The 23,147-nt window shown below is 49.9% G+C and overlaps 1 protein-coding gene across 1 annotated transcript in view; it reads left to right on the top strand.

The window, feature by feature from the left end:
* Abcc12 (ATP binding cassette subfamily C member 12) overlaps nt 1–23,147 on the top strand; it is a 55,551-nt gene that overhangs the window by 9,954 nt on the left and 22,450 nt on the right. Inside the window, exons 7-17 of the mRNA XM_051169013.1 lie at nt 349–497; nt 2,930–3,037; nt 4,875–5,153; nt 8,861–8,932; nt 11,334–11,458; nt 13,803–13,875; nt 15,301–15,504; nt 18,873–19,007; nt 19,117–19,192; nt 19,283–19,351; nt 22,379–22,468. Of these exons, the coding sequence (XP_051024970.1) occupies nt 349–497; nt 2,930–3,037; nt 4,875–5,153; nt 8,861–8,932; nt 11,334–11,458; nt 13,803–13,875; nt 15,301–15,504; nt 18,873–19,007; nt 19,117–19,192; nt 19,283–19,351; nt 22,379–22,468 (1,380 nt within the window). The remainder of the gene's footprint in view (nt 1–348; nt 498–2,929; nt 3,038–4,874; nt 5,154–8,860; nt 8,933–11,333; nt 11,459–13,802; nt 13,876–15,300; nt 15,505–18,872; nt 19,008–19,116; nt 19,193–19,282; nt 19,352–22,378; nt 22,469–23,147) is intronic.

Raw genomic sequence — 23,147 nt, 5'->3', positions numbered from 1 at the left:
TAACTGCTGAGACTTTTTCCCCCAGCCTGGGAGTAAAACTATTTTTTTTTAAAGAGTTTTTTTTTATTATTATTATTATGTATACAACGTTCTGCTTGCATGTACACACCTCTTTGCCTGCATGTACACCTGCAGGCCAGAAGAGGGCATCAGATTATACTATAGATGGTTGTGAGCCTCCATGTGGTTGCTAGGGATTGAACTCATGACCTCTGAAGAGCAGTCAGTACTCTTAACCACTGAGCCATCTCTCCAGTCCATGAGTAATACATTTCTTAATGCTAGGATTTGGCATGCAAAATAAGATACTGGCGCCCCCCCCCCCCAACGCTGCCTTCTCTTCTGCAGATATAAGAAAGGGAGAGAGAAAATTACTGGAAAAGGCTGGATATGTCCAAAGTGGAAACTCAGCCCTGGCTCCTATTGTGTCCACCATAGCCATCGTGTCAACGTTCACCTGCCACATCTTCCTGAAACGCAAGCTCACTGCCCCTGTGGTAAGACCTATCTCTATATCAGGGCACTTTTGCACCCTCTCCTTGGCAAGCCCCAGGCGAGAAGCCCCTTTTCGTCTTTGTCGCGCCTAGCATCAGAACCTCCAGTTGCAATATACCAAATGATGCTAGGATAGTTCACTGGATTAATTAATTCAATGTAGTTCTCAGTGCTAGGTGTTTTGAGCCCAGGGCCATGGCACATTCTAGGTAAGTGCTGGACCACTGAGTTATATCTCACACTCTGAGCTGACTTGCGTGTGAGTGCTCGGGCTGGCAATGAGCTCAGGAGAACCTGCCCAGATTCTTACTCCATCCATGCAGGGCAGAAGCACAAGTTTGTGGCGGGAGGGGGTGCCGGGGCTGGGGGGGCGGCGGAGAGGGACAAGGAAACTTAGAGAGTGTCTGGCTGCTTGGCTGTTTTTCCTTCTGTGTGCTATAAACAGGGGATCTTTAGACTGTTCTCTGGTAGGGAGAATTCAAGGGATTCGGCCTGGGGTCGGAGTCAGGGTTCCTCCAAGCTCGAGAGCTGGGTCTGTCCTGTTTAAATCCTGACTCTTCCTACTTCCCATGTATGACGTGGGACAGGCCATTGGCAGTTCCTGGCCTTTCATTCATTATCAGTACGCAGCCTGGGAAGTAAGTAGTTCCTATCAGTGTAGCTGGGAGAAGAGGAGCTGGGTGAGTAGTTTTGCATAAAGCCTGGGAAATCGTGTGTGTGTGTGTGTGTGTGTGTGTGTGTGTGTGTGTGTGTGTGTGTGTGTGCGCTACGTTACCTGCCCTCCCCAGGTCACGTGGGTGTGGGCTGAAGCCTCTGAGGGGAAGTGGGATGAAGGTAGAACATCAGGGCTTTTGACAAGCGAACGGAACATCCAAAGATAAAAGAAATGCTGAGCTAGAGGGAAAAATAGCTCTTGGATTTAAATGAAGAAAAACACAGCTGAGACAGTAAAACAAAGTGTCTGCAGGACACGTGGCTGGAGGAAAGTCAGCAAAAAGCAAGGAAGAAGTCTGGGTGCCGTGGGTGTGGGATGGCAGAGGGAGAGAGGGATCAAGAGCAGCTAAGTCCACAGAGGAAACCCAGCACCCAGAGCAGGCGCGTCAGAGTCGGCTGGGCATCCTGAAGAGAGGAGGAGCTTCAGCTTGGCCATCTTCTGCCAACTCCACTAACACATCGTTTGTGTATGTGAGAGGGGTGACTTCATTTTCAGCCTCTTCGTGCCCACTTTACTCTCACTGTAAGGCTTTAGACCTAGTCACGAAACCAAAGCCAGACTGAGTGGTCACAGTGTCCTGACTGAGCAGAACACTGCCAAATTATTGTGAGTGCTTTTGATATTCCCCAAACTCTCTCCCTCTCCCCCCCTCCTCTCTCTCTCTCTCTCTCTCTCTCTCTCTCTCGTGTGTGTGTGTCTGTGTGTATTTATGTGTCTGTGTCTACACACACATAAATTTCCCCTCTAGTTCTATTATATATCAAAGAAAGGAAGTTGAAACCAAATGATGTCGATTTTTCTGACACGACAGTTTAGAAGAAAGCAAGACCTAAAATAGGTCTCCAGATTCAGAATTTTCTCGTTCCCTTCCTCTGCTAGGGCCATGGCATCCTGCGGTTGGCTTCCAGTCACCGGGTAGCCTGTGTACTGTCTGCCGGTACCTGGTTATTTTGTTTGTTTGTGCCAAGGTGGTACTTTTGCATTTAGAGAGTTAGGACCAGATGTGATTGGAAGCATTCCTTCTTATCCTCTTAGCGATGTATGGTTAGCTCAAACCTGGACCGTGTCCACAGGGCCTGTTAGCCTCAGACAGCATCACTTGGGATTTGCTGAAGGAAGCTGTGTTATTAATTTCTTGAGTGGGGTAGAAATAGGCTGACAGTGAGAAGATGGCGGCTGAGAGATGAAATCACACACCCCAGGGTGCCAGCCGATAAAGAAAGCTTGTCTTTGCTGAGGCTATCCCATATCCAGGGATACTGTGTAGGGCTCAGTGGGAAGACCCCTACAGCTCTGGAGGAAGATGCTGTGGCGCCAGAGGGTCAGATGCCTCTGAGTGACCTAGAAAGTGGAGTTAGGTGAATCTGCACAGGGCTTGGAACGAGCAGTCTTGGTCTGAATAAAGACACCATACGGATGGGCATGTATGAAGCTGTTCGGTTGAGGCGGAAAGTCTCCCTTCTGGATGGTAAGCAAGGGTATACGGTTCCCGTCACTTCTGTGAAAATTCCCAAAACAAACTAGATTGCAAAGCCACTGCCCCCCACTTGGCCAACCCATGGTTTCTGAGCCATGAAATGAAAAAGCGCTCCTCTGTGAATCCCCAGCTGTGCTGCTGTTTCTTCTGTTAGTAAGTATAACACCCCCACGGATAGAGCAGCCTGGAGCTAACGGGACCTGCAGTTCCTAAACCCTCGATCCTCTCTTTTCCTTCTTCAGGCATTTAGTGTGATCGCCATGTTTAATGTAATGAAGTTTTCGATCGCAATCTTGCCTTTCTCCGTCAAAGCGGTGGCCGAAGCCTGTGTCTCTCTAAGGAGAATGAAGGTATAGCTAACGCTGGGTGAGTAGGGAAGAGGTCTCATTTCTTGGGGGGTGGACGATGCTTGCGAATAGGGATGGTGTTCGGGTCTACCGGGCAGGGGTGGGGTGGGAGGGTGGCGCTGGGTCATGCCTGTGGCTGTGCAGAGGTTATTCAGGAGACGCTCTCGAAGGAAAACAAGAGAGCGTCTGTGTCCTCAGAGGGAGCGCTCCTAACCTCCGCAGCGCATGCAAGGCAGGATTCTAATTTTCTCCAGCAGTGCAACTGGCCCTGCACTGACTCAGGTCCCTGGTTTGTCCTGCCATGAGTGTGGTGACCAGCACCACCTCAGAGTTGTCACTTACTCACACAGTTTATCCAGAAAAACCAGTGGGAGGCATGTAGGAAACGAAAAAGAGAAAGGAGACTTCTTGTCTTAGTGGCTCTCTTTCTGACATAGAGTCACGTGCCCTAGTGAGTTGTGTCTATGGTAAGATGTCAGTGAGATGCAAAGAATGGGATTTTATGGGTTTGAGGTTAAGACAGGAAATGGAGAAGGGTTCTCCCCCCGCCCCCACCCATCACCAGGGAATGGCAGCTCAGTTATCTGTGAACTCAGGGATCACTTCAAGCATCCCAGGTTCCTGCACCCATTTTATTGCTTCTAAGTAGCCTAGGGCCCGAATGGAGACTCCAGCCACTGTCCCCTCAATGAGGAGAGGCATTCTTGTAACACCGCACTGGAAAACGCACTGTTGCCACTTATAGGTACACAAACCAGCAGTCACCCATTGGCTCTGTCTGTCCTTGCACTGGAAAACAAGTACGGGTGTTTTGGATTCAAGGGAGGGTGCTATTTATCGACTCCTCAACCTCTGCACTGTCCCATCACCTTTACTGAGACCTTCATCATTTGTCCTCTGAACTTAGAGTGGCTTATAGACCAGCTCTCCTTTTCCAAAGCTGTCCTCCTGAAGTAACTACTACACTCAATCCCCAATGGGCTGTTGAGTGATTGGCATGCCCACCAACACTGTGAACTCCTGTCTCTTCCGGCACTACATGTGAGCCCTTACTGCTGTCTCCTTACTCTCTGCACCTTTCTTTCCCAGCCTATTTCTTTCTGCCTTTGAGCTCTGTGGTCCAGCAATCCCTGATGGCCCATGTCATGCCACACCCCACCCACTAGACCATGCCTTGCATGCTATCTTGTCTGCCATGTTGTGGCCTTGACTCACGTTTTCTTGCTCTTTCATTCCGCTCTTCTTTGCCTGTGCGGTACCTGTACAGACATGGACCTCCAGGAAGGGGAATCATTTGTCCCTTCCATGGCCATTAGAGCGTTGTGTGCTTGTCACACTTCACTGCACTGACCTGTGCACTGCCTCCTCACAGACACACTTTTAAAGGTCAGGAGCTATGCCTTATTTCTACTATTTCCCCCATAGTCTGACACATGCACCATTTAGTAACTTATAAATGTTCTGTTGACCTGAGGGGCCAAGAGGACAAAGAGACTGAGCAAGTGGACCCTGGTTTCACACATATCTGTCATACAGTGAAGGCCATCCCCTACGGGCAGAGGCTCGCTGTCTTGGAGATGACGATGAAATGGACCTGGCTCAGCATTCTCCAATGTGGGTGACCCACATAGGCCTGAGAGTTAAAAGACACCCATCCCAGATAGTTTGAATCAGTGGAGTATTTCTGTTGCATCTCTCCTTGGGGAATAACTTCTGGTCAGTCCTGGATGTCTTAGGTAGAAATGCCAGGATTCTAATTTGGGGTCATTAGAAGCTATATTGGGAGGATTCTTGCCAATGGATGACATCCGCCCACTTACTGTTATCTCTTTAATCTTAGAAAATTCTCATAGCTAAAAGTCCCCCATCCTACATCACCCAACCAGAAGACCCAGATACTATCTTGCTTTTAGCAAATGCCACCCTGACCTGGGAACACGAAGTCAACAGGAAAAGCGACCCACCGAAGGCACAAGACCAGAAAAGGCACATTTTCAGGAAACAGCGGCCAGAGCTATACAGTGAGCGAAGTCTATCAGCTCAGGGAGCTCCTAGCCCAGAGAGGCAAAGTGGCAGCTCCAAGTCAGTTCTACACAACATCAGCTTTGTGGTAAGAAAGGTGAGTGTGGCAATCAGCTTTGTATTATGATAAGGAAATATCGGAGGTGATTAATTTATAAAGAGCTAAGATGTGGGAGTCTGAGGAGAGGGCTCATCATCGAAGTGCTTGCCATGCAAAGCTAAGGGCTTGAGTTTAGAGCCCCAGGACCTCCACATGCAGACAGGTACAGCCATATATACCTGTAATTCCACCACTGGGGAGGCAGAGACATAGGGATCCTTGGGACTTGCTCAATATAGCCAAACCAGGTTCGGTGAGAGACTCTGTATTAAAAAAGTGATGAGTGATTGAAGAAAAATTCTACTCTGGCTTTCGCAGGGCTGGGAGCACTAGAGGGAGAGAGAAGGGGAGATGGGGAGAGGGAGAGAGGGATGGAGAGGAAATTGAGATTATTTTGACTCAGTTTTGGATATTACAGCTCAAGGTCAGACCGTGAGCCTCTGGCAAAGGCTGTCCATCATGGCTTGGGGTGAGTGGGTGGGTAGTTAGACAAAGGCATGGCCACAATGACCCAAACACTCCAATAGCATATCTGCTCCTAAAAGCCAACGTTACCTGGCAACATAAGAACAGATGACCTTTTGAGGGGGATTCAGCTCCCAAGCTGCCCCCACCCTGCCCCCCTTGTATTATGTAGCTATGGCTTGCTCTTAACCACTGAGCCATCTCTCCAGGCCTGGCTATGGCTTTCTCTAGCCGGAAGTGATGGTGGGATGTCTCTGATCAGGTCCTCTGACGTCCCTGTCCAACTTCATGATAATGTGCCTGAATGTTTCAACACCCTCCCCAAGCTTACAGAAGATGGTTTCCATTGCTACTGATTTTTGATGCCTCCTTTAGAACCACTGTATCTTTGTTTTGCTTTGTTTTTGAGATGGGATCTTACTAGGTAACCTAAGCTGGTCTTGGCCTAGTCAGCATCCCTGTGCAGGATTATAGATCGCAGGTCACTACACCTGCTGCTCTAGTCACTACACCTGCTGTTCTCTAGTCACCACACCGGCTGTTTTAGTTACAATTTTGTTTTGAAAAGTGCCACATGCTCCCTGGAAATGGTATCCAATGTGTCCTGTGAGCCGAGCGACACTGAGCTCGAGTCTCTGTTGTGTCCCTGCTCCGTGAAGTCACTTCTTGACGCTCGCCCCTCCCGCTGGGCCTGCACCCTACTTTCTTCAGACAGGCTTAGGAAACTGATAACATATAAGGAAACTGCTTTTTTGCCCTCTAATTGGTTTGCTCCATACTATCTTCAGAATATGGTAATGTCTGGATTTGTGTGTCAAAGGCACAGGCAGCCTTTTGTGAGCTAGTTCCCGTCCAGGCCCAGGCCACTCAGCAGCTCCTTATGGGTTAAGGCACATCGCCTTATCTCCCGAAGTGCCTGTCTCTTTGCCTACCACTCGGGTTTTTATAATAGCGTCCACTTCACAAGGCGCTTGTGAGAGCAGAGAGAGCGCATGGGAAATGCTTAGCTCGTGGTAAGCTTCAACCGCCGTTAGCAACCGTTGTCCTCTTTCCCCTTTAATGATCACGGCTAGCTTGAGTGTTGCCCTTAAAAGTTCTGAATTCAGGCCATCCAAGCTTAGCCCCGTGATTCCATTAGACGATGTCCTCCAGGATGAGATCAGGGCATGCCGTTCAGCGTTAATCCCTTAGCCCCAAGCCTATGCCCAGTGCAAGGCTCTTAATGACGCTTGATGAGTGAGCAAATAGATAATGAATCACCCAGAAGATGCAGGGATTGTTTTTTTAAAGACTTATTTATTATGTATACAGTGTTCTTCCTGCATGTGAACCGGATCTCATTACAGATGGTTGTGAGCCACCATGTGGTTGCTGGGAATTGAACTCAGGACCTCTGGAAGAACAGTCAGTGCTCTTAACCACTGAGCCATCTCTCCAGCCCAAGATGCAGGGATTTATTCTGAAAAAAAAAAAAAAAAAAAAAAAAAAGGGCCTAGGAGTCTCTTACCTGGCTCCAAGGAATGGCTAGGACTCCAGGGTAGCTTACAGGGAATCTCTATGGAGTGGATGGGTCCTGGCTCCGTAACTGGCCTCACCATCTTGAAGTACTATTGTGATTTGAAGGGTCAGCTCTGCCCACATAGTCATGGCTTCATCAGTGCTGTGGGATCCATAGGGCAGTGACTCCTTCCATCCTGATCGTGGTTTATTCCCAGTGCCTAACATGATGTGTGGCATGCCCCAAAGACCAGTCAAAGAAGATACTGATGACAGACAGCAACCCTCAGGCTAGGTACAGCAGGAGGTGACAAGCTTATCTACTCTAGCTTGGGGTGGGAAAGGAGCCATATTTGGGCCCGTACTGAATGCATTTTTGTTCTAAAGGGTTGTACGGGGAATTATTTGAAAATGCTCTGGAATGTTCCACATGTAACTTCTGCTCAAACACAGAAGCCCATGTACCTCTAGGGTTACCCCAGAGGCCTCTGTGACCCCTGCCTTGCCTCTTTCAGGTCTTATTCAATGTCACTTGTGACAAGCGCTGTCCATGGGCCCATGGACCTGGGACCTTCAAGTGTACTCATCTGTCTTGTGCAGAGTGCTAGACTTTGATAGGAGCCCGCAGATAGTGGAGGGGTGTCAGGGTATCATACACATCTGAGCTCACGCTGTCAGAAGTTGCTTGAGGCTTCCTGGCAGCCGGAGCTTCGTTTGGCTTCTGTGACTTAACAGAGCATGCTTTATGGGTGCCATTCCTTGCCCGGACCATCCTCCTCACTCCCGGTGCTACCTGCGCCTCACCTCAAACAAGCTGCTTTCGCTCAAATTCCCACTCAGCATGTGTCTCAGGGCCAGCACAAGCAAATGCACCCACCTTCTGAGTAGCTTACCCTTGTACCTCCAGTTCCACCCTCTCCTTGCCCTTTCCATACATTTGACAAATTCCATATTTCAGTTGCTCCCCGTCTGGCCATCTCCAACTAAAACACAAGCGATGTGTGTGTGTGTGTGTGTGTGTGTGTGTGTGTGTGTGTGTGTGTGTGTGTGTAGCAACACAGGGTTCATCTGTTGTGCTCATCTCTGGGTGGCTGGGGTTGCACTGGGATCTAGAATGTGCCTCCACGTGACCCTGGAGTCAGGGCGAGGTGACTGCTGGCGCTTAGAACAATGCCTGATACATCGCAAGTACTCCTCAGTGACAACTTGATGGCTGAGTTGACACATGCATGGCTTTAAAGTCATCCTGTGGAGATAGCGGAATGACTCGGTGTTCTAAATTGAGTTTTTATGATGACAGATATCATTAAAGTATGTCTTCTAAAATCACACAGCTCTCTATATTTCAAGTATGCTCCGTGTCCCTTTGGGTCATATTCTCCTTCACCTGCTGTCAGGCTCACTTCCTGGTCTCTGGGCACAGGACAACTGTTGTATCCAGGGCCCCTGTCTCTCAAGCTTGCTCAAGGCTGTTTGACATGAATGTGTGAGCAGGATTTCCAGGTTTCCAAAGGCCCTCTGGGTACTCTGCTGGCTGCACGGAGGGAGGGTGCCTGATTAAAACTCACATCTCTGCATCCTTTCAAGATGTGCATATTAGCCTTGGGGGCCCGAGGCTGCATCTGCCACCTTGTAGAGGTGACAGTAGCCTCTTGGTCCTGCCTGGTCTGGTCAGCATAGCGTCCAAGTGCCCCCCTGAGAATGTGGAGGGAGTAACTGTCTTGTCTCTACTTCTCTGACAGGGGAAGGTCTTGGGAATATGCGGGAATGTTGGAAGTGGGAAAAGCTCCCTCATTTCAGCTCTCCTAGGACAGGTAAGTGTGTGGTGGGAGCTGGGAAGACACATGGATGGGACAGTGGGAGGGTTTCCTTGCTGTAGACTTTGGGGGGAGGCTTTAGCAGCCTGTAGAAGAGTGGTCAGCTTTGGCTGCCCATGGCTAGTGCGAAGCTCGTTGATGATTCCTTTGGGTTGATGCATTTGGTAGCTCCACGCCTGGCTAGACTCGGTTCAAGATTCTCACACATCTTGAGTTTATCTCCCAAGGACAGGTAACAGTGGTTGCTTCCTTGCCTGCAGCTCCATGTTAGTCTAAAGAAGTGACAGATGATTAAATCTGTGGCTTCTCCCATGGCTGCCTTCGTTTATAAAGTCCAACAAAGCAGCTTGGTGGAGAAGGAAGGAACTGGGACTCATGGCATCCTCTGATGAATTTTTGATTATTTGTTTCCTAAACCCCAACACCTGCCTGAAAACCTCGGGGAGAAGGTGACCGAATGAATGCATAGAGGCGACTGCTCTGAACACCTTGTATAGGAAGAGGGCGGTCCCTAGGTCTTGTCCCGTCTCTGCCACTGCCACCTATGAGACCCTAAGTAGGTGCTAAGGCTACTCACTATGTCCACAGGTGGCCTTCTTGTTGCCACATTTCACAAGCCTCACCCTAAATGAGTAAGACGCGTTTTGAGGAGTTGGGGAACTAGCTCCCCCTCCTGCTTACTGCTGTTCCTAAAGGGAAGATTGGTTGAGCTGGGGTTGCCCCCTGCTGTTGAAAGAATTTGGGGGAACCTTTGAAGGAATAAAGAAACAAGCCTCAGCACGGCCCACTAGAATGGACAGAGTCAAGAGTCTTATAAGTGCCACTGTGATCTACTTCTTTGGTCTCCCTTGACTCTCTGCTGCAGGGAGAGTGGCTGCTTCTCTCCTTCCTGGTGGGGAGGTAGGACCTGGGTTGCGTGGGCTCTGGGACCTAAGTATGTACATTTCTGTGAGGACCCTAGAGTCAGTGGCACATTGGGAAGCGGCCCCAGTCTCCACAACGTCTCTCAACAAAGCAAGAGGGGACTCAGCCTATGCTCAGACTTCCTGGCACTGTGGAAGCTCACTTGTTCACAGCCAGTTCCTTTTTTTTGCGCTATGTTGATCTAAGATGGATGGAAGCTTGCCTCTCTTTAACTTCTACCCTCTGATTTATTCTTCGGGAACATCTCAGAGAAACTAGAACCCGTCTTCCATGAAACAGTGAGGGAAACGTCTCCGTGACTGGGGGAGGGGTCGAGTGGCATAGGGGCTAAGCCAGTGGCTCCTAGATTGTGGGGGGGTTCACCCACTTTGTCCCAGCCACATGTTCACCATTTTGCCTTGGACAAAGAAACTGACTTAACTGGAACTTGTTCTATTCATCTACGAAATGGTCAAGGAGAGCTGTGGCAAGGGCGAGAGAAGGAGGTGTGCTCAGTAGTCAGGCCTGAGTCCTCAAGACCCATCACAGCGACAGCTGGCTCAGCACAGTGCCTGGAAGCCACCTACTATTTCTAGAACCGCCCTTGTTAGTATTATCATCTCTTTTCCAAGTCTAACTCGAGGGCCCTTCCACTATTCCCAAGGGTTTAAAAATAGTAGGGCATCATGGGACACTTTCCCTGCACAGCCACACTGCCACCACCCTGGGATCGTCAGCCCTTCAAATCCCCTCTCTTGATGGTGTTGGATCCTCATGTCACCACTGCCATCTACCATTATCGATCAGAAACACACATTGTGGCATCAGCTTAAATGCCTGTAGAGACTCGGTGCCACAAACTGGCTCACATGTTTTCTAATTGGATTGCTCAACGCTATCACAGTCCGAAAGTTCCATGTGAAAGTAGATTTTCCACTCTTTGTGGTTAAAAAAAAAAAAAAAAAAAAGAAAAAAAAAAGAGGTCTGTCCCCATAAAGCCTGAATTCTTGCATAGTTATAATCGTGTGACTGAGTCATGGCTACTTCTTTAAAGTGGGGCATGCTAGGGTCTCTACCCCAGGGGGCTAGGCTTATTCTGCTCCCAGGGACTGGCTAAGGAGACATGGACCCGTTTGTCACACCTAGTGGAAGGGGGCCTCTTGTTATTCACCCATTCTTCAGGCACCTTGCTGTAGTTGACTGTGGGGGCAGCGGGGGGGGGGGGGGGGGGGGGGGGGCGGAGACAAGTGTAGCCTGTACCCTCCAGTTCTCAGCAGGACTCACTACTACGTGTTCCCTAAATGTCCTGCCTCGCCCTTGAGCAAGTGTCCCACCTAGAGACCCTCAACTGCACGCGTGGGCTTACAGGGTGTGTACAAGACATCTGTCAACCCCCTTGTCCCCATGTGACTAATGCTCACGCAGTAAGAGGGTGGCATTTGGGAGAGGCCCTGGAGTGTGGCTTCTAACGGTCCTCTGGTTATTTTTGTTCCAGATGCAGCTGCAGAAGGGGGTCGTGGCGGTCAACGGACCTTTGGCTTACGTTTCTCAGCAAGCATGGATCTTCCACGGCAACGTGAGGGAGAACATACTGTTTGGAGAGAAGTACGACCCCCAAAGGTATTACTAGCTTGGGGCGCACCCAGCTCGTCCGTCGCCAGTCGGTCCGCCCTGCTTCTGGCTCTCCTGCCGCCGGGAGTGGTGACTAAGCGGGAAGATTTCTTTAATGAGTTTTGATGAAACATTCATGGGGTCCGCCCAGGAGCTGGTATTTCTTTTTCTGACCCAGGAGTCCAGGCGAGGCACGTTCTGCAGACACGCGACCACATGGCACGCTGAGAAGAGGGCGTGGTCGTCGTCAGCAGCTTTCTTCCCAAGGCAGAGTGCCATATGCTCTGAGGTTCCCTGTGACAGGGCACATGTCGTCCTGACTGGTGAAAAAATGAGTCTTGCCATTTTTGATTAAGGCTAAGTAACTAAAACTTTGCTTGAGACCACGAGCAGAAGGCACGCAATTAGTCAGTCTTGACACTATGGATTCGCGTGGCCACTGTCAGGGTATATTGTTGTTAGTGTCCTCAAATGATCTAAGCTAACTCCCGGTTGTAAATCTTCGCTATGTGTTGGGTCATTATCTCCAAGCTCTGGAAAGCCATGACGTCTTGTTAGGTGAGTTCCATCACTGCTCCTTTAGGGAGACCCAGGTGTTATGTCCCCTTTCACTGATGAAGAAGCTGAAGCTCAGAGGGGGTGAGCTAGCTGCCCACAAGGCTTGAGTCTGAGAGCTGTTGCCCTGGTCTCAAGCATCACTTGTTTCTACTGGGGCTGTCTGACAGCAGGATCACCCCAAAACAGTTGCAGTTTAGACTTCTGTTATTATCTTACCCCACAGACTCTGTATCCTATGGGCTGGTGTTGGCCAGCAAGTATATTCCCAGCAGGAAGTCTGTGGCCTTTCCTCCTCTTTCCCTGGCTGTGATGTCCTTAGCGGAAGGCTTACGTGTGACAGGAAGTTCTGATTGGTGATGGGAGTCCTTGGCATGAGCCAAACTGCTTTGCTCAGCATCTCGTGGCCATAGCCCCCTTTGCCTATGTCTACGCCATCCCTGCCCGGAGTGACTTTTCTTTCCACAGAAGCAGGTTGGAAGGACAGCTACTTAATTTACCAATAAGGAGGTGAGGCTAGCAAATATTAACCAAATGCTCGCCAACTGCAGGGCACCATGAGGAACGCGGATATTGCTCCCAGTGTGCTTGCACTAGTTACTCTAGCACCGTGTGACAGATTGACTGATAGAAGCAATGTAACAGAAGAAAAAGACTGGCTTTGGCTCAGGGTTTCAGAAAGTTTCGGTCCACCACGGCAAGAAAGGCCTGGTGGAACAGCTCTGTTCGGGGCTGTGGGAAGATACGGCAAAGGCTGTTATGAGTTAATACCGTAGCTACCAACCCATCCTTAGTGGCGGCATGCAGCTCACCAAGTGGAGCAAAAGTCTCTGGCTCAGTGTGGGGTACAGTAGCTGCTTGGATGGGCCACAGATGAGAGTGCCACTGGGAAAATCAGCTGTTCAGACCAGCGGCCAGATTCTGAGGCTATGTATGGGTCACTGTGGTGCCTCGAGGACAGTTCTGTCCACTGTGACTATGTCTGGGGTTGAGATACAGAGGCAGTGGAGACAGTGGAATGTCAACTCCTCTCTTCCTATGCCCACCAGATTGTGTGGTGCCAGAGTCCCCATGGAATGGGCTTTCACGGGGGCGGGGGGCGGGGGCAGGTGAGTGCAGTTGTGTCAGTAAGACAAGGGATTTGCCTGGCAGCTTGCCTGGGCAGAGCTAGCTAAGTCCTCATAAGTCTGATCTCCAAGGCTTGAGAATGGTGAAATCAAGGAACAAAATATCCCAGAAACCCCAGAGCTAGGGTCCATTTCCCACTTCCCTCTTTCCCCTGCAGTGACATTGTCAGGGCCTGTCTTATTTTCTCTAGGACTGTCAGGATGATGGACCAACAGAGTAGCTTATGGCTCAGGAGTTTAGCAGAGGCCACGGTATACATTTGTAATCATGTAACCGTCCATCACATACAGCCTCTCAATGCACTCGTGGTCTTCATTCAGCCCTGTGTCCCCCTAGACATCATCTTCAATAGCTTCAGCCTGCATCTCAGTTCCCTTCTCTGACTCAAAGAGCAATGAGAGCAGTTGACACCCCCAGGATTTCATAGTCACTGGTGGTTTTTTTTCCCTGCGTGACAGGAAAAAGGGGAGGGACTAACCCTGAGTCAAGGACTGACACCAGAGGTCAAGGAGACATTGCCTTTGGGATGAGGCAACGTGCCTGGTAGCTTTGAGCTTGGCAGCAGCAAGATCCTTGCTTTGTCCCAGCAACGACAGTGCTTCCTTTGGGGGAGCAGCCTGGGCAGGAGTGCCATTTGCTGGTCTTACTATTCTGACCTCTACGCCCACAGGTACCAACACACAGTTCACGTCTGTGGTCTCCAGAAGGACTTGAACAGCCTGCCTTACGGAGACCTGACTGAGGTGAGCAGAGCTGAGCCCCATTTCCCCAGCTGACCCTCGATCTACACCCACGTGTTTCAGAGGCAGAAAGTCCCAAGGAAATTCCGGCAGAGTCCAGCTTTCAGCTATCATACATTCTTCTTTGGGGTCCCCCAAGTGGAGGTGGACCCAAGCCTGCTTGCGTTTGACTCACGGTTGCTTCCACAGCCCGCTCCCAACCATTTCATCCTCTCAAGAAGGGTTGCTGAACAACCGTTCTCTATCCTCAAGACCCAGTTCTACCCTCCAGTGCTCCAGAGTACTCTATCTGGTTGGGAGGCCCAAGGCTTCTCTGTGTTCTCTGGGTCCGTGCAGTTCAGGAATGTTGAGTCACCTTCAGACCTGGCCCCAAGGCTGCTTGTCTAAAGTGCTGGCTTGGTCCTAGGTTGAGCTCAATGACTCAGATGACCCAGAGCCGTTGTGCTGCCCTCCTCTCTCTCTCTCCCCAGCACACCCTGCCTCTTGGCTAAGCTTTCCCACCGGGCCAGCTCAGAGAAACAGGTCCTTTAGTCCCTTACTCTGCCTATTAGGAGCGGCTGGCCTGTCTGAATGCTCAGGTGGCTTCTTCCCTTCCAACTTGTATCTCTGTACCCCAGCCAGCCAGCCAAGGTGTCCAGCCACCTCCTAGACTTTTAAGAGCTAGCCCAGCTCCTCTGAGGAAGACTTTGTAGTCCCACAGTCAGCAGCAGTTTGTCACCAAGTGCTGCAATTAATGCTTCGTGGTTAGCACTTGGCTGGTGTGTCGAGGAGGACTGTTTTTGCATCTCTGGTGGCCCCTGCTAAACTGTGAGCGCCTGATTCGCATGTCGTGTCTCTGGCCCAGCTCCCAGCTTCCAGCACCCAGCTCACGGTAGCTGGGCGCCTGAATACAGCGGGAGTCACTCTGTGCTCAGGAGGATGGGATTCCCAGCAAATGGTAACCTACGTGTTTATGTCTTTCAGCAAATGTTTACTGAGCATCTAATCCTTGCCTCAAATCAGGTGCTGGGTCTTTGGGATTTGATGGTGAGCAAGAAGGCATGTGTTTTGTCTTCATGGTACACACACAGTTGTATACAAGGAAGTGAACAGAGGGGTCCCTGGTACACCTCCCAGGCACTTCCCTGCCTTCTCACTTTCCATTCTTCCAAAGTTCCCTGCTACAAACAAACAAACAACCCCCAACCAACCAACCAACCAAAATATACCTTTGTGCTGTCAGTCAATATATGCTTTGGTGAAGTGAGGGAGACAGAGTTCTCCCAGTCAGCACTCTAGTGTGAGTGATGGAGAAGCTCGTGTGCAGCGAGAACCAGCCTGTGTGTGTCCTCCCAAGTCCCGAGGAGCATTAGGAAGATTCTGGTATGCAGAAACTATGGGGTGGCTGGTGGACTTACTGATGGGCGGTGCCATTATCCCTGCCTGCAGATTGGGGAGCGTGGTGTCAACCTCTCCGGGGGACAGAGGCAGAGGATCAGCCTGGCCCGTGCTGTGTACGCCAACCGTCAACTGTACCTGCTGGACGACCCACTCTCGGCTGTGGACGCCCACGTGGGGAAGCACGTCTTTGAGGAGTGCATCAAGAAAACACTCAAGGGGAAGACTGTTGTCCTGGTTACCCATCAGTTGCAGGTGACGGGCACATATGCATGATCCGTGAGGTCTTAGGATGAGTGCAGCATCTGATGTTCAGAGAGACTCCTAGTCTGCCTAAATACGCCTTCCCCACTTGAAGCTGGCTTTACCTGGACAGGGGTATTACCTGGACAGCTTCCTGGTATTGCTACCCACTTCTCTCTGTGTATAGCTTCCATTGGCTTGGTCTTTGGGGTCAGTAGGGACACGGCCTCCGCCCCCACCCCCTGCCCCACCACAGAAGATTCTCCAGGATCAGTTGGCTCTGAGATCTGGGCCATCAGTGCCAAGAAATGGGGAGCCAGGAAGTGACAATTCAGGTTGTACCCTTTCTCCAATGGGGACTTGCTGGGCCTGAGGCCAAGGGCTCCTTGTCTGAGGATTGTGGAAGCTCTGCTCTCTTTCCTCACCCAGAAAGTAATGGATGCCTGTGAAGAGGGGTGATGAGTCTTAGCCCAACCAGGAAAGGCTCTGGAAGCCAGGACTAGTGGCCAGCGCTGAGGCTTCAGGGCCCTTCTGCCATCTTAGCTCCTGTTCCCAATTGAGGAATGGTTTCCTTCTGGCTTAGGAGGATGAATCTTGCTGAAGAAAGGGGCGGGGCTTATGCTAAGACTGGAGAATTTGGCTGCATGGTCACAGACCATATTGCTTCTGTCCCTCATACAGGTTATAAATACTTGATGACAATCTAGAATGCTTTCTCTACCCAAGATAATCCAGGGTTCCCCTCTCATGCTGTCTCCCTCAAGATATACTGTGTGTGTGGTGTGTATATATATATATATATATATATGTGTGTGTGTGTGTGTGTGTGTGTGTGTGTGTGTTTATGTGCATGTGTGTATATGTGTGAGTATGTGTATGTGTGTACACACACACCTCAATGCAGAAAGCATCCCACAGGCGTTGGGAGGTGGCTCATTGGGACAGCGGTGCAGAAAGCCCTGTCTCCTTGTCTAGCTGGCCTGATCTTGGGGCAGGAGGCAGATCTCAATGCTTTTCAGTGACTGTGAAGTTGAGCTGGAGAAGATTGCAGGCTTGTAGCAGCAAGTAAGGTTGCCATAGCTATAGAACTCCACAGCCAGCATGCCGGGAACCTTCTGGCTGAGGCTGGGAGGACCACTCCAAAGAGAGAAGGCCTTTCCAAAGACTCAGGAATCCCGGCTTCCCCTAGGCCTCCCAAGAATAAGCTTGAAACACTCAAATTTTTTGCACGTGTGGGTGTCTGGTTTCTTCATCAGGTGTATCAGTGCCCCAGAAGTACTGACTCAGGCTAGTTGGACAGAAACTCCTAGGCCCTCTGCAAACCAGGGCTGAGGTAGAGGAGAAGACTGTCTGGGTTCAGCCTAGAAATGGTCTGTGGCCTAGCCAGAGTACTAAGGCAGTGACTGTAGCCCTGGCCTGTGACTCTTTAGTCCCCGACAAGAGCCTTCCCTGGGTAGGTTGTCTTCCTGAGGGGTCCTGGGTCCTGGAGGATGTTGCCTTGGTCCTGACAGGTGTGAGACCTGTCCTTCCAGGATGCCTCATGCAGGATAAATCCTAAGCCACACTCCAGACCCATCTTTGGTCCTCGCTAGCCAGTGGTATGACCTTAGGGCAAGCTGGTGTTTTCCCAGGTTTTTCAGCAGTATACCTTCCCAAGGTCATTTTGCTCCTTGGAAAAATGAAGAAAGCCACCAGGTGGCACCATAATCTTGATGCACTTTTCATCCCTTCCTTTGTGGGGGAGGGGAGGACTCAGCCTCAATTTGTGGCCAGGGGCTTTCCAGAACATTGCTTAGCTGCTTTGACCCCAGATGCTTTGGAATGGCTGGTCCAGTCACTCTTCTGTTTACTCATGGAAACAAAGCAAAGCCGGCATTCAGCTGCTGGATCGACCCAGGGCTCAGTTTCCTAAGTGTTTGCAGAGCGAGGCTACACAAAGCTGCCCTGGTGTCACTGGGGTGAACCAAGGCCTGGCTGGCCAGAGGGGTCTTTTACTTGGGCCCTTTCATGTCTCGGCTGTGGACCCACACACTGGCAGAAACGCCTGTGGATGGAAGTGGGCCCCCTGTGCTTTCTCTCTTCGTGTGGAAAATGAATGGCTTAACTGAGCTGCCAGCTTTCTTGAGCTGGGAGTTGCAGGAGGTTGAGAGATAAGATGGGAGATCAGGCTGAGAAACATTAGAGGATGATGTGTGAGGTCCACATTTGTCTTTTGGAGGGAAAGGTTCTGTCGGAAGGCGCCTCCACTGTGCACTAAGAGACAGGTTCCTGCTAGGGCTGCCTGGGAGAATCCCAGCAAAGGTCCCTCTCTGGCCAGCAAGCCCTTAGTTCATTCCAGTGACACCCAGTAGCTTTGTGTAGCCTTGTGGCAAACACTTACGAAGCTGAGCCCTTGACTGCTGGCCTCCTTTTGTCATGGATAGGGGAGACAAAGGGGCTAGAACTATCTAAGCTGCTAGAACTGTGCCAGGCTGAAGCATTTAGGCTCTACCTACCCCGTCGGGTGGACAACCATCAGTGGCAGACACTGCTTTCAGGATTCAAATCGAGTTTAGCCAAGTGGGATTTGGCCTTGAACAGAGTGGAAGTGCAACACGGGGACTCTGGCTTTTTAAAGGTAGCACTGTTCCCAGTCTTACGGCATCTCGCCTGCCTCCAGGAGGGGACCATCTGCCCTTTGATGGGTGGACCCAACTGAGGAGAGCTCTTTCTTCTTCCAAAATAAAAGCGAGTCCCTCTTAGAATTCTTTAATCACAGGATTGACGTGGACTTGAAGGAGTCAGAAAACCAGGAGTGCTTTGAGTAAAGTGGGGCTCGTCATATTGCTTAACTACTTATTATAATGCTAAGGCTGGTGAGGATGGGGCCTGTGACTTGGTTTCTATCCCCTGGGCTCAATGGGAGTAGGTCTTCTGACAGGCAGGACCGAACTGTGGCCTCCATAATAGTCAATCAGATTTCTTAATAGGGTAACTCGTTCATAGGAAAGAAGCAAAGGAACTTTCGATTGCTTCACTGTGGCAGCCAGACTACAGCCTCTGTACTCAAGAGGCTGGGGACAAGCTCAATGTCTCTCAACTAGGGTCCCCCTGGGGCACTTGGCATTGCTTGTCAACATTTTTGCTTAGCGCAACTAGGGAAAGGAATTCTATTGGTGGTGGAGACCAGAGAGACTGGGAAATAGCCTACAATGCACAGCACAGGCCCTGAAGATGTGTGACTATCTGCCCCCTAATGCTAACAGTGCCAGGCTTGAAAACCCCAGTAAGCCTGCACTAGGGACAGCAGGCCAGGAGTTTGGCAGATGGGAGTTGGGTGTGTGGCCTTTCTGTTCTCACTGAGGCAAATGTCATCGTGGGTCACTGTACTGTCTCTGCAGTTCCTGGAGTCTTGTGATGAGGTCATTTTGTTAGAAGATGGAGAGATTTGTGAAAAGGGCACCCACAAAGAGTTGATGGAAGAGAGGGGGCGCTATGCAAAGCTGATTCACAACCTCCGAGGACTACAATTCAAGGTAACCCTGAGCCTGCCGGGTGAGTGGGATTAGGAGCCTTGCCATGTGGCTTTCCGCCCGGGGGAAGGAAGTCGGTTCGCTTTCAGAAGTAATTTCCTTTTATCTCCAGGATCCAGAGCGCATTTACAATGTGGCCATGGTGGAGACCCTGAAGGAGAACCCAGTTCAGAGGGGTGAAGATGCTGGTACAGTCAGATGACAGTCCCCTCTCTCACTGCCCCTGGATCCTGAGTGGACGTGGACCTTTTTATTTATTATACAATTTCTCATCCTAGTCTTGGCTTCAGGAGATGAGAAAGATGAAGGAAAAGAACCTGAAGCAGAAGACTTTGTAGACACAAAAGGTATTTACCAATTTCTCCCTTGGTTGTGTAACCCTGGAGTACATGCTGGACATCCGCTGCCCAGATAGAAAAGCGGGAACACAACGGAGCTGGGGTTATGGTATGTTGTAGGGTACTCTTGTGTTGGGTGCTGCCAGCTGTCAACTTGATCAGGTTGGGGAGCCCCTTGAAGATCAGTAAGCCTCATCTGGGTTCTCTCTGAGGACCTTTCCAGAGACAGTTGCCTACAAGGAAGACCCACCCTAAGTGAGGGCAGCCACCACCCTCTAGGCTGGGGACCCAGATGGGATAAAAGGACGAAAAGCAAGCATGAATTAGTGGATTCATCCTTGCTTTCTGTTTCAAGGCCACGATGAGCAAGAATTTGTCTGCTCTTTTATTTAATTAATTGATTGATATTTATAATACAATTGCATCATTTCCTGCTTCCCTTTCCTCCTTTCAAAACTCCCAGGTACTCCCATCCTTGCTCTCTTTCAAATTCATGACCTCTTTTTCTTTACTTGTTGTTGTTGTGTGTATGTGAGCATTCCTAAATATAAAAATACAATCTGCTCAACCCATATAATGTTACTTGTGTGTCCGTGTTTTCCGAGCTGGCCATTTGGTATGGGATTAACAACTGGTGTGTTCTTGCCTGGGAAGACTATTTCTCCTGCTGTCAGGGTCAGGAGTCCTTCACTGCCTGTGGCGCTTTGTGTAGGGTTGAGGCCCAGTGAGCTTTCCCCTGCCATGTTGGTGTCATTCTTGTTCGGGTCATAAAACTGGACACTCATAACCTTAGTCTACAAAGCGGGGAAATAATAGAATCAACTTCAGAGTCTCGCAAAGGTTAAATGCGAAATTGTCCACGAGCTGATTAGCAAAAGTGCCTGAAACGTAGTGACTTTTGGAAGTCAGGTCCGGATGATTTCCATGTGCCGCTTTGATCTCTTCCCTCCTGAGAGGTCAAAGCAGCCTGTGGACATGACATAGAGGCGAGGGAGAACCTGGGCACCCCGACTCTGCAGAGGGAGCACTGAGAAAATGTAACGGAGCAGCAGAGGGATCAAGGCTGGATCAAGTTATGCATCCATTCGACAAATAAGTTCTAAACCTTGTGTTGGGTACCAAGTCCTGAAACAGGCTGGAAGAGAAGAGATGCTGTGTTCCCAGCTCTGATTGTCTAGCCTGGGAGAGGTCACAGGCAAATGGGTAGTCGTGGCAAACTGGGATAAAGATAGTGGCATCAGAATAACAGATAGGCTGTTGGGGGGGTGCTACACAGTGGGGCAATCTCTGCTAGCCAATCCTTCAGGGATGTGTAGGAGTTTCCTAGGGGTAACACGGTGAGATGGGAAAGGGTGGAGGGCTTGAGGGGGAGGTTATGAGAACATTCCGGGGAAGAGGAAGGAGAGATGAGACTGGCCAGGGCCAGCTGTCGAGGCTACCTCTTTTCCTTAGGCTGTTGCTATTCATTCCTTGACCCGAGGACACAAACTCTGTCCCTCAGCCTGTTTAGGGAACCCAAGTCCTCAAAGTGTCCACAGTGGGGTGGCTTTCTGCTAGAGTTCTGATCCTCACTGATATGTGGCAAGAAAGACACATGCACACACAAACACACACACATGCACACACACATGCATGCACACGCACACACACACACAAACACACATATACATTTTGGCTAGGTGTGGTGGAACCAGCCTGTAATTCCAGAACGAGGGAGACAGAGGCAAGAAGATCATGAGTTTGACGTTTGCCGGGGCAGCTGTAGCATGTACTGTTCTGGAAACAAAGCAAGAAAATGAATAATCAAAAGCCAAGAGTACACAGCTGCACCCTGAAGCCGCCATTCGTCTTTCAAGCTCTCCATCATTTTGTATACCAGAGAAAGAGAGGGAGAGAGAGAGAGAGAGAGAGAGAGAGAGAGAGAGAGAGAGAGAGAGAGGAAAAAACCAAACCCCTGCCAACCACACAGTAGTGCTTATCAAGCGGGATGCACATCTGGATTTTAGAATGTTGAAATGTGAAGAAAAAAAGTCTTGAGTCACCGGAAGCTGGCACTGCTGCTGTCGCTTGTGATATAAGCACATTTGGAAAGAACATATCTTTATGGCCTGTAAGTCTTTCTGGGCCAAAGAGAAACACACCAAGATGCCTCTTGTATGCTTTGTGTGTGTGTGTGTGTGTGTGTGTGTGTGTGTGTGTGTGTGTGTGTGTGTACTCCAGGCTGCTCAGCATCCGACATCCTACGGGGGAGAGAGAGAACAGTATTCCTTATGTGCTCAACACCCGCCCATCTGTGGACAAGAAAGTGGACTGTGAAACATCACTGGAGACAGACCCTGCCTCTCAAGGATAGCTGCCGGGCTAAGGAGCATTCTGCGTGGTGCTGCAAGGGCAGAGCACACACTGAAGGCTGTGCTGCCCTCCTCGTCCACCACCGAAGTATTTTCTAGAGCCCAAAAGGGTGCTGGTCACTCTCCTGGATCGGCTGGCTGGCAGGGTGAAGGGACTGTTGCCATTTGTGTCCTGAGTTCCCTTCATAGGCTGCCTTTCCCTCGTTTTGCAGCCTGAGGAGGGAATGGAACATTCCAAAGACACTTGCAGGCTTCCAGGCAGAGCGTGATAGGGCTTTGTCCATCAGGCATCTGTGAGGTACAAAAGAGACCATGCACAAAGTTCCCCCATCCACCCGTCCCCCTCACAGCAGTGCATGCAGCCCAACTTGAGGTTGGGATCGCTCAATGTATTGTCACTTGTGTCTGTCATTCAGTTCTGGGAGCCAACACAGCCCCAAATCCCAGGCTAGGCACTCAGCGAACACTGTAGAGTCCTCCAAAGACTCCAAGTCACGTGCCTCACGGGGCTGTCAGGAGCATCAAATACTATAAACTGAGCAAGGCATATTAGAAAATTGAAAGCATGTAGAAAATAGAATAAGTGCCCTTAGCAATGGAGGGGAGGGCACAAAGGGGACATGCTTGCCTCACTGTATGCCCATGTTTAGCCATAAGGCTCATGGCCTTGCGTTTGTCTCCATAGCTCCCGAGCACCAGCTTGTCCAGATTGAATCTCCCCAAGAAGGAATCGTGACCTGGAAAACATATCACACGTATATTAAGGCTTCTGGAGGTTTGGTATAAAACATCAGGTTTCTTGATTTAATTTGCATTTAAAAAATATGTTTTTAAACTGTTGAGTTCACGTTTTTATGATTCCTTCACCAATTACTCCTTTTATGCTTATGCTAGGCTGCTTATCGGTGCTTTTATTTTCCCCTAAAACCCAAAGTCTGATAATACAGCCCTTTAAATGGAGTCATTTTTTATCTCCATTAAAGCTGCCAGGTTCTGTTTTATTGGAGCTGAGTGGGCAGCAGCCAGATGCCATTGATGGTTCTTACACACACACAAACAGACACACACAGACACACACACACAGACACACACACACAGACACACACACACACACACACACACACACACACACACACTGATTGCTGAGCATAGTTTCGATCAGCTCATTTGCATGTACACATCTCTTCAACAAGATTGGGGATTTAGATACTTTTTTTTTTTTTTTTTTAGAGACAGAGTCTATGTGTAGCCTAGGCTGGCCTCAAACTCACCACCTGCCTACCCACGCATTCCCAGGCCTGGAACAGCCCACTTGTCCTATCACACTGGATTCTCGCCTCCCTTTTAGCAGGTACCCGAGTTGCTTCTATTAAATAGAGCATTGAATGTGCACAGTAACACGTATCTGCAACCCCAGCCTTGGGGGAAGCTGAGGCAGGAGGACCATGATTTTA

The sequence above is a fragment of the Acomys russatus genome, chromosome 26 (assembly GCF_903995435.1).
Source record: "Acomys russatus chromosome 26, mAcoRus1.1, whole genome shotgun sequence".
NCBI classification, from domain to species: Eukaryota; Metazoa; Chordata; class Mammalia; order Rodentia; family Muridae; genus Acomys; species Acomys russatus.
This window is presented reverse-complemented; position numbering and strand designations above follow the sequence as displayed.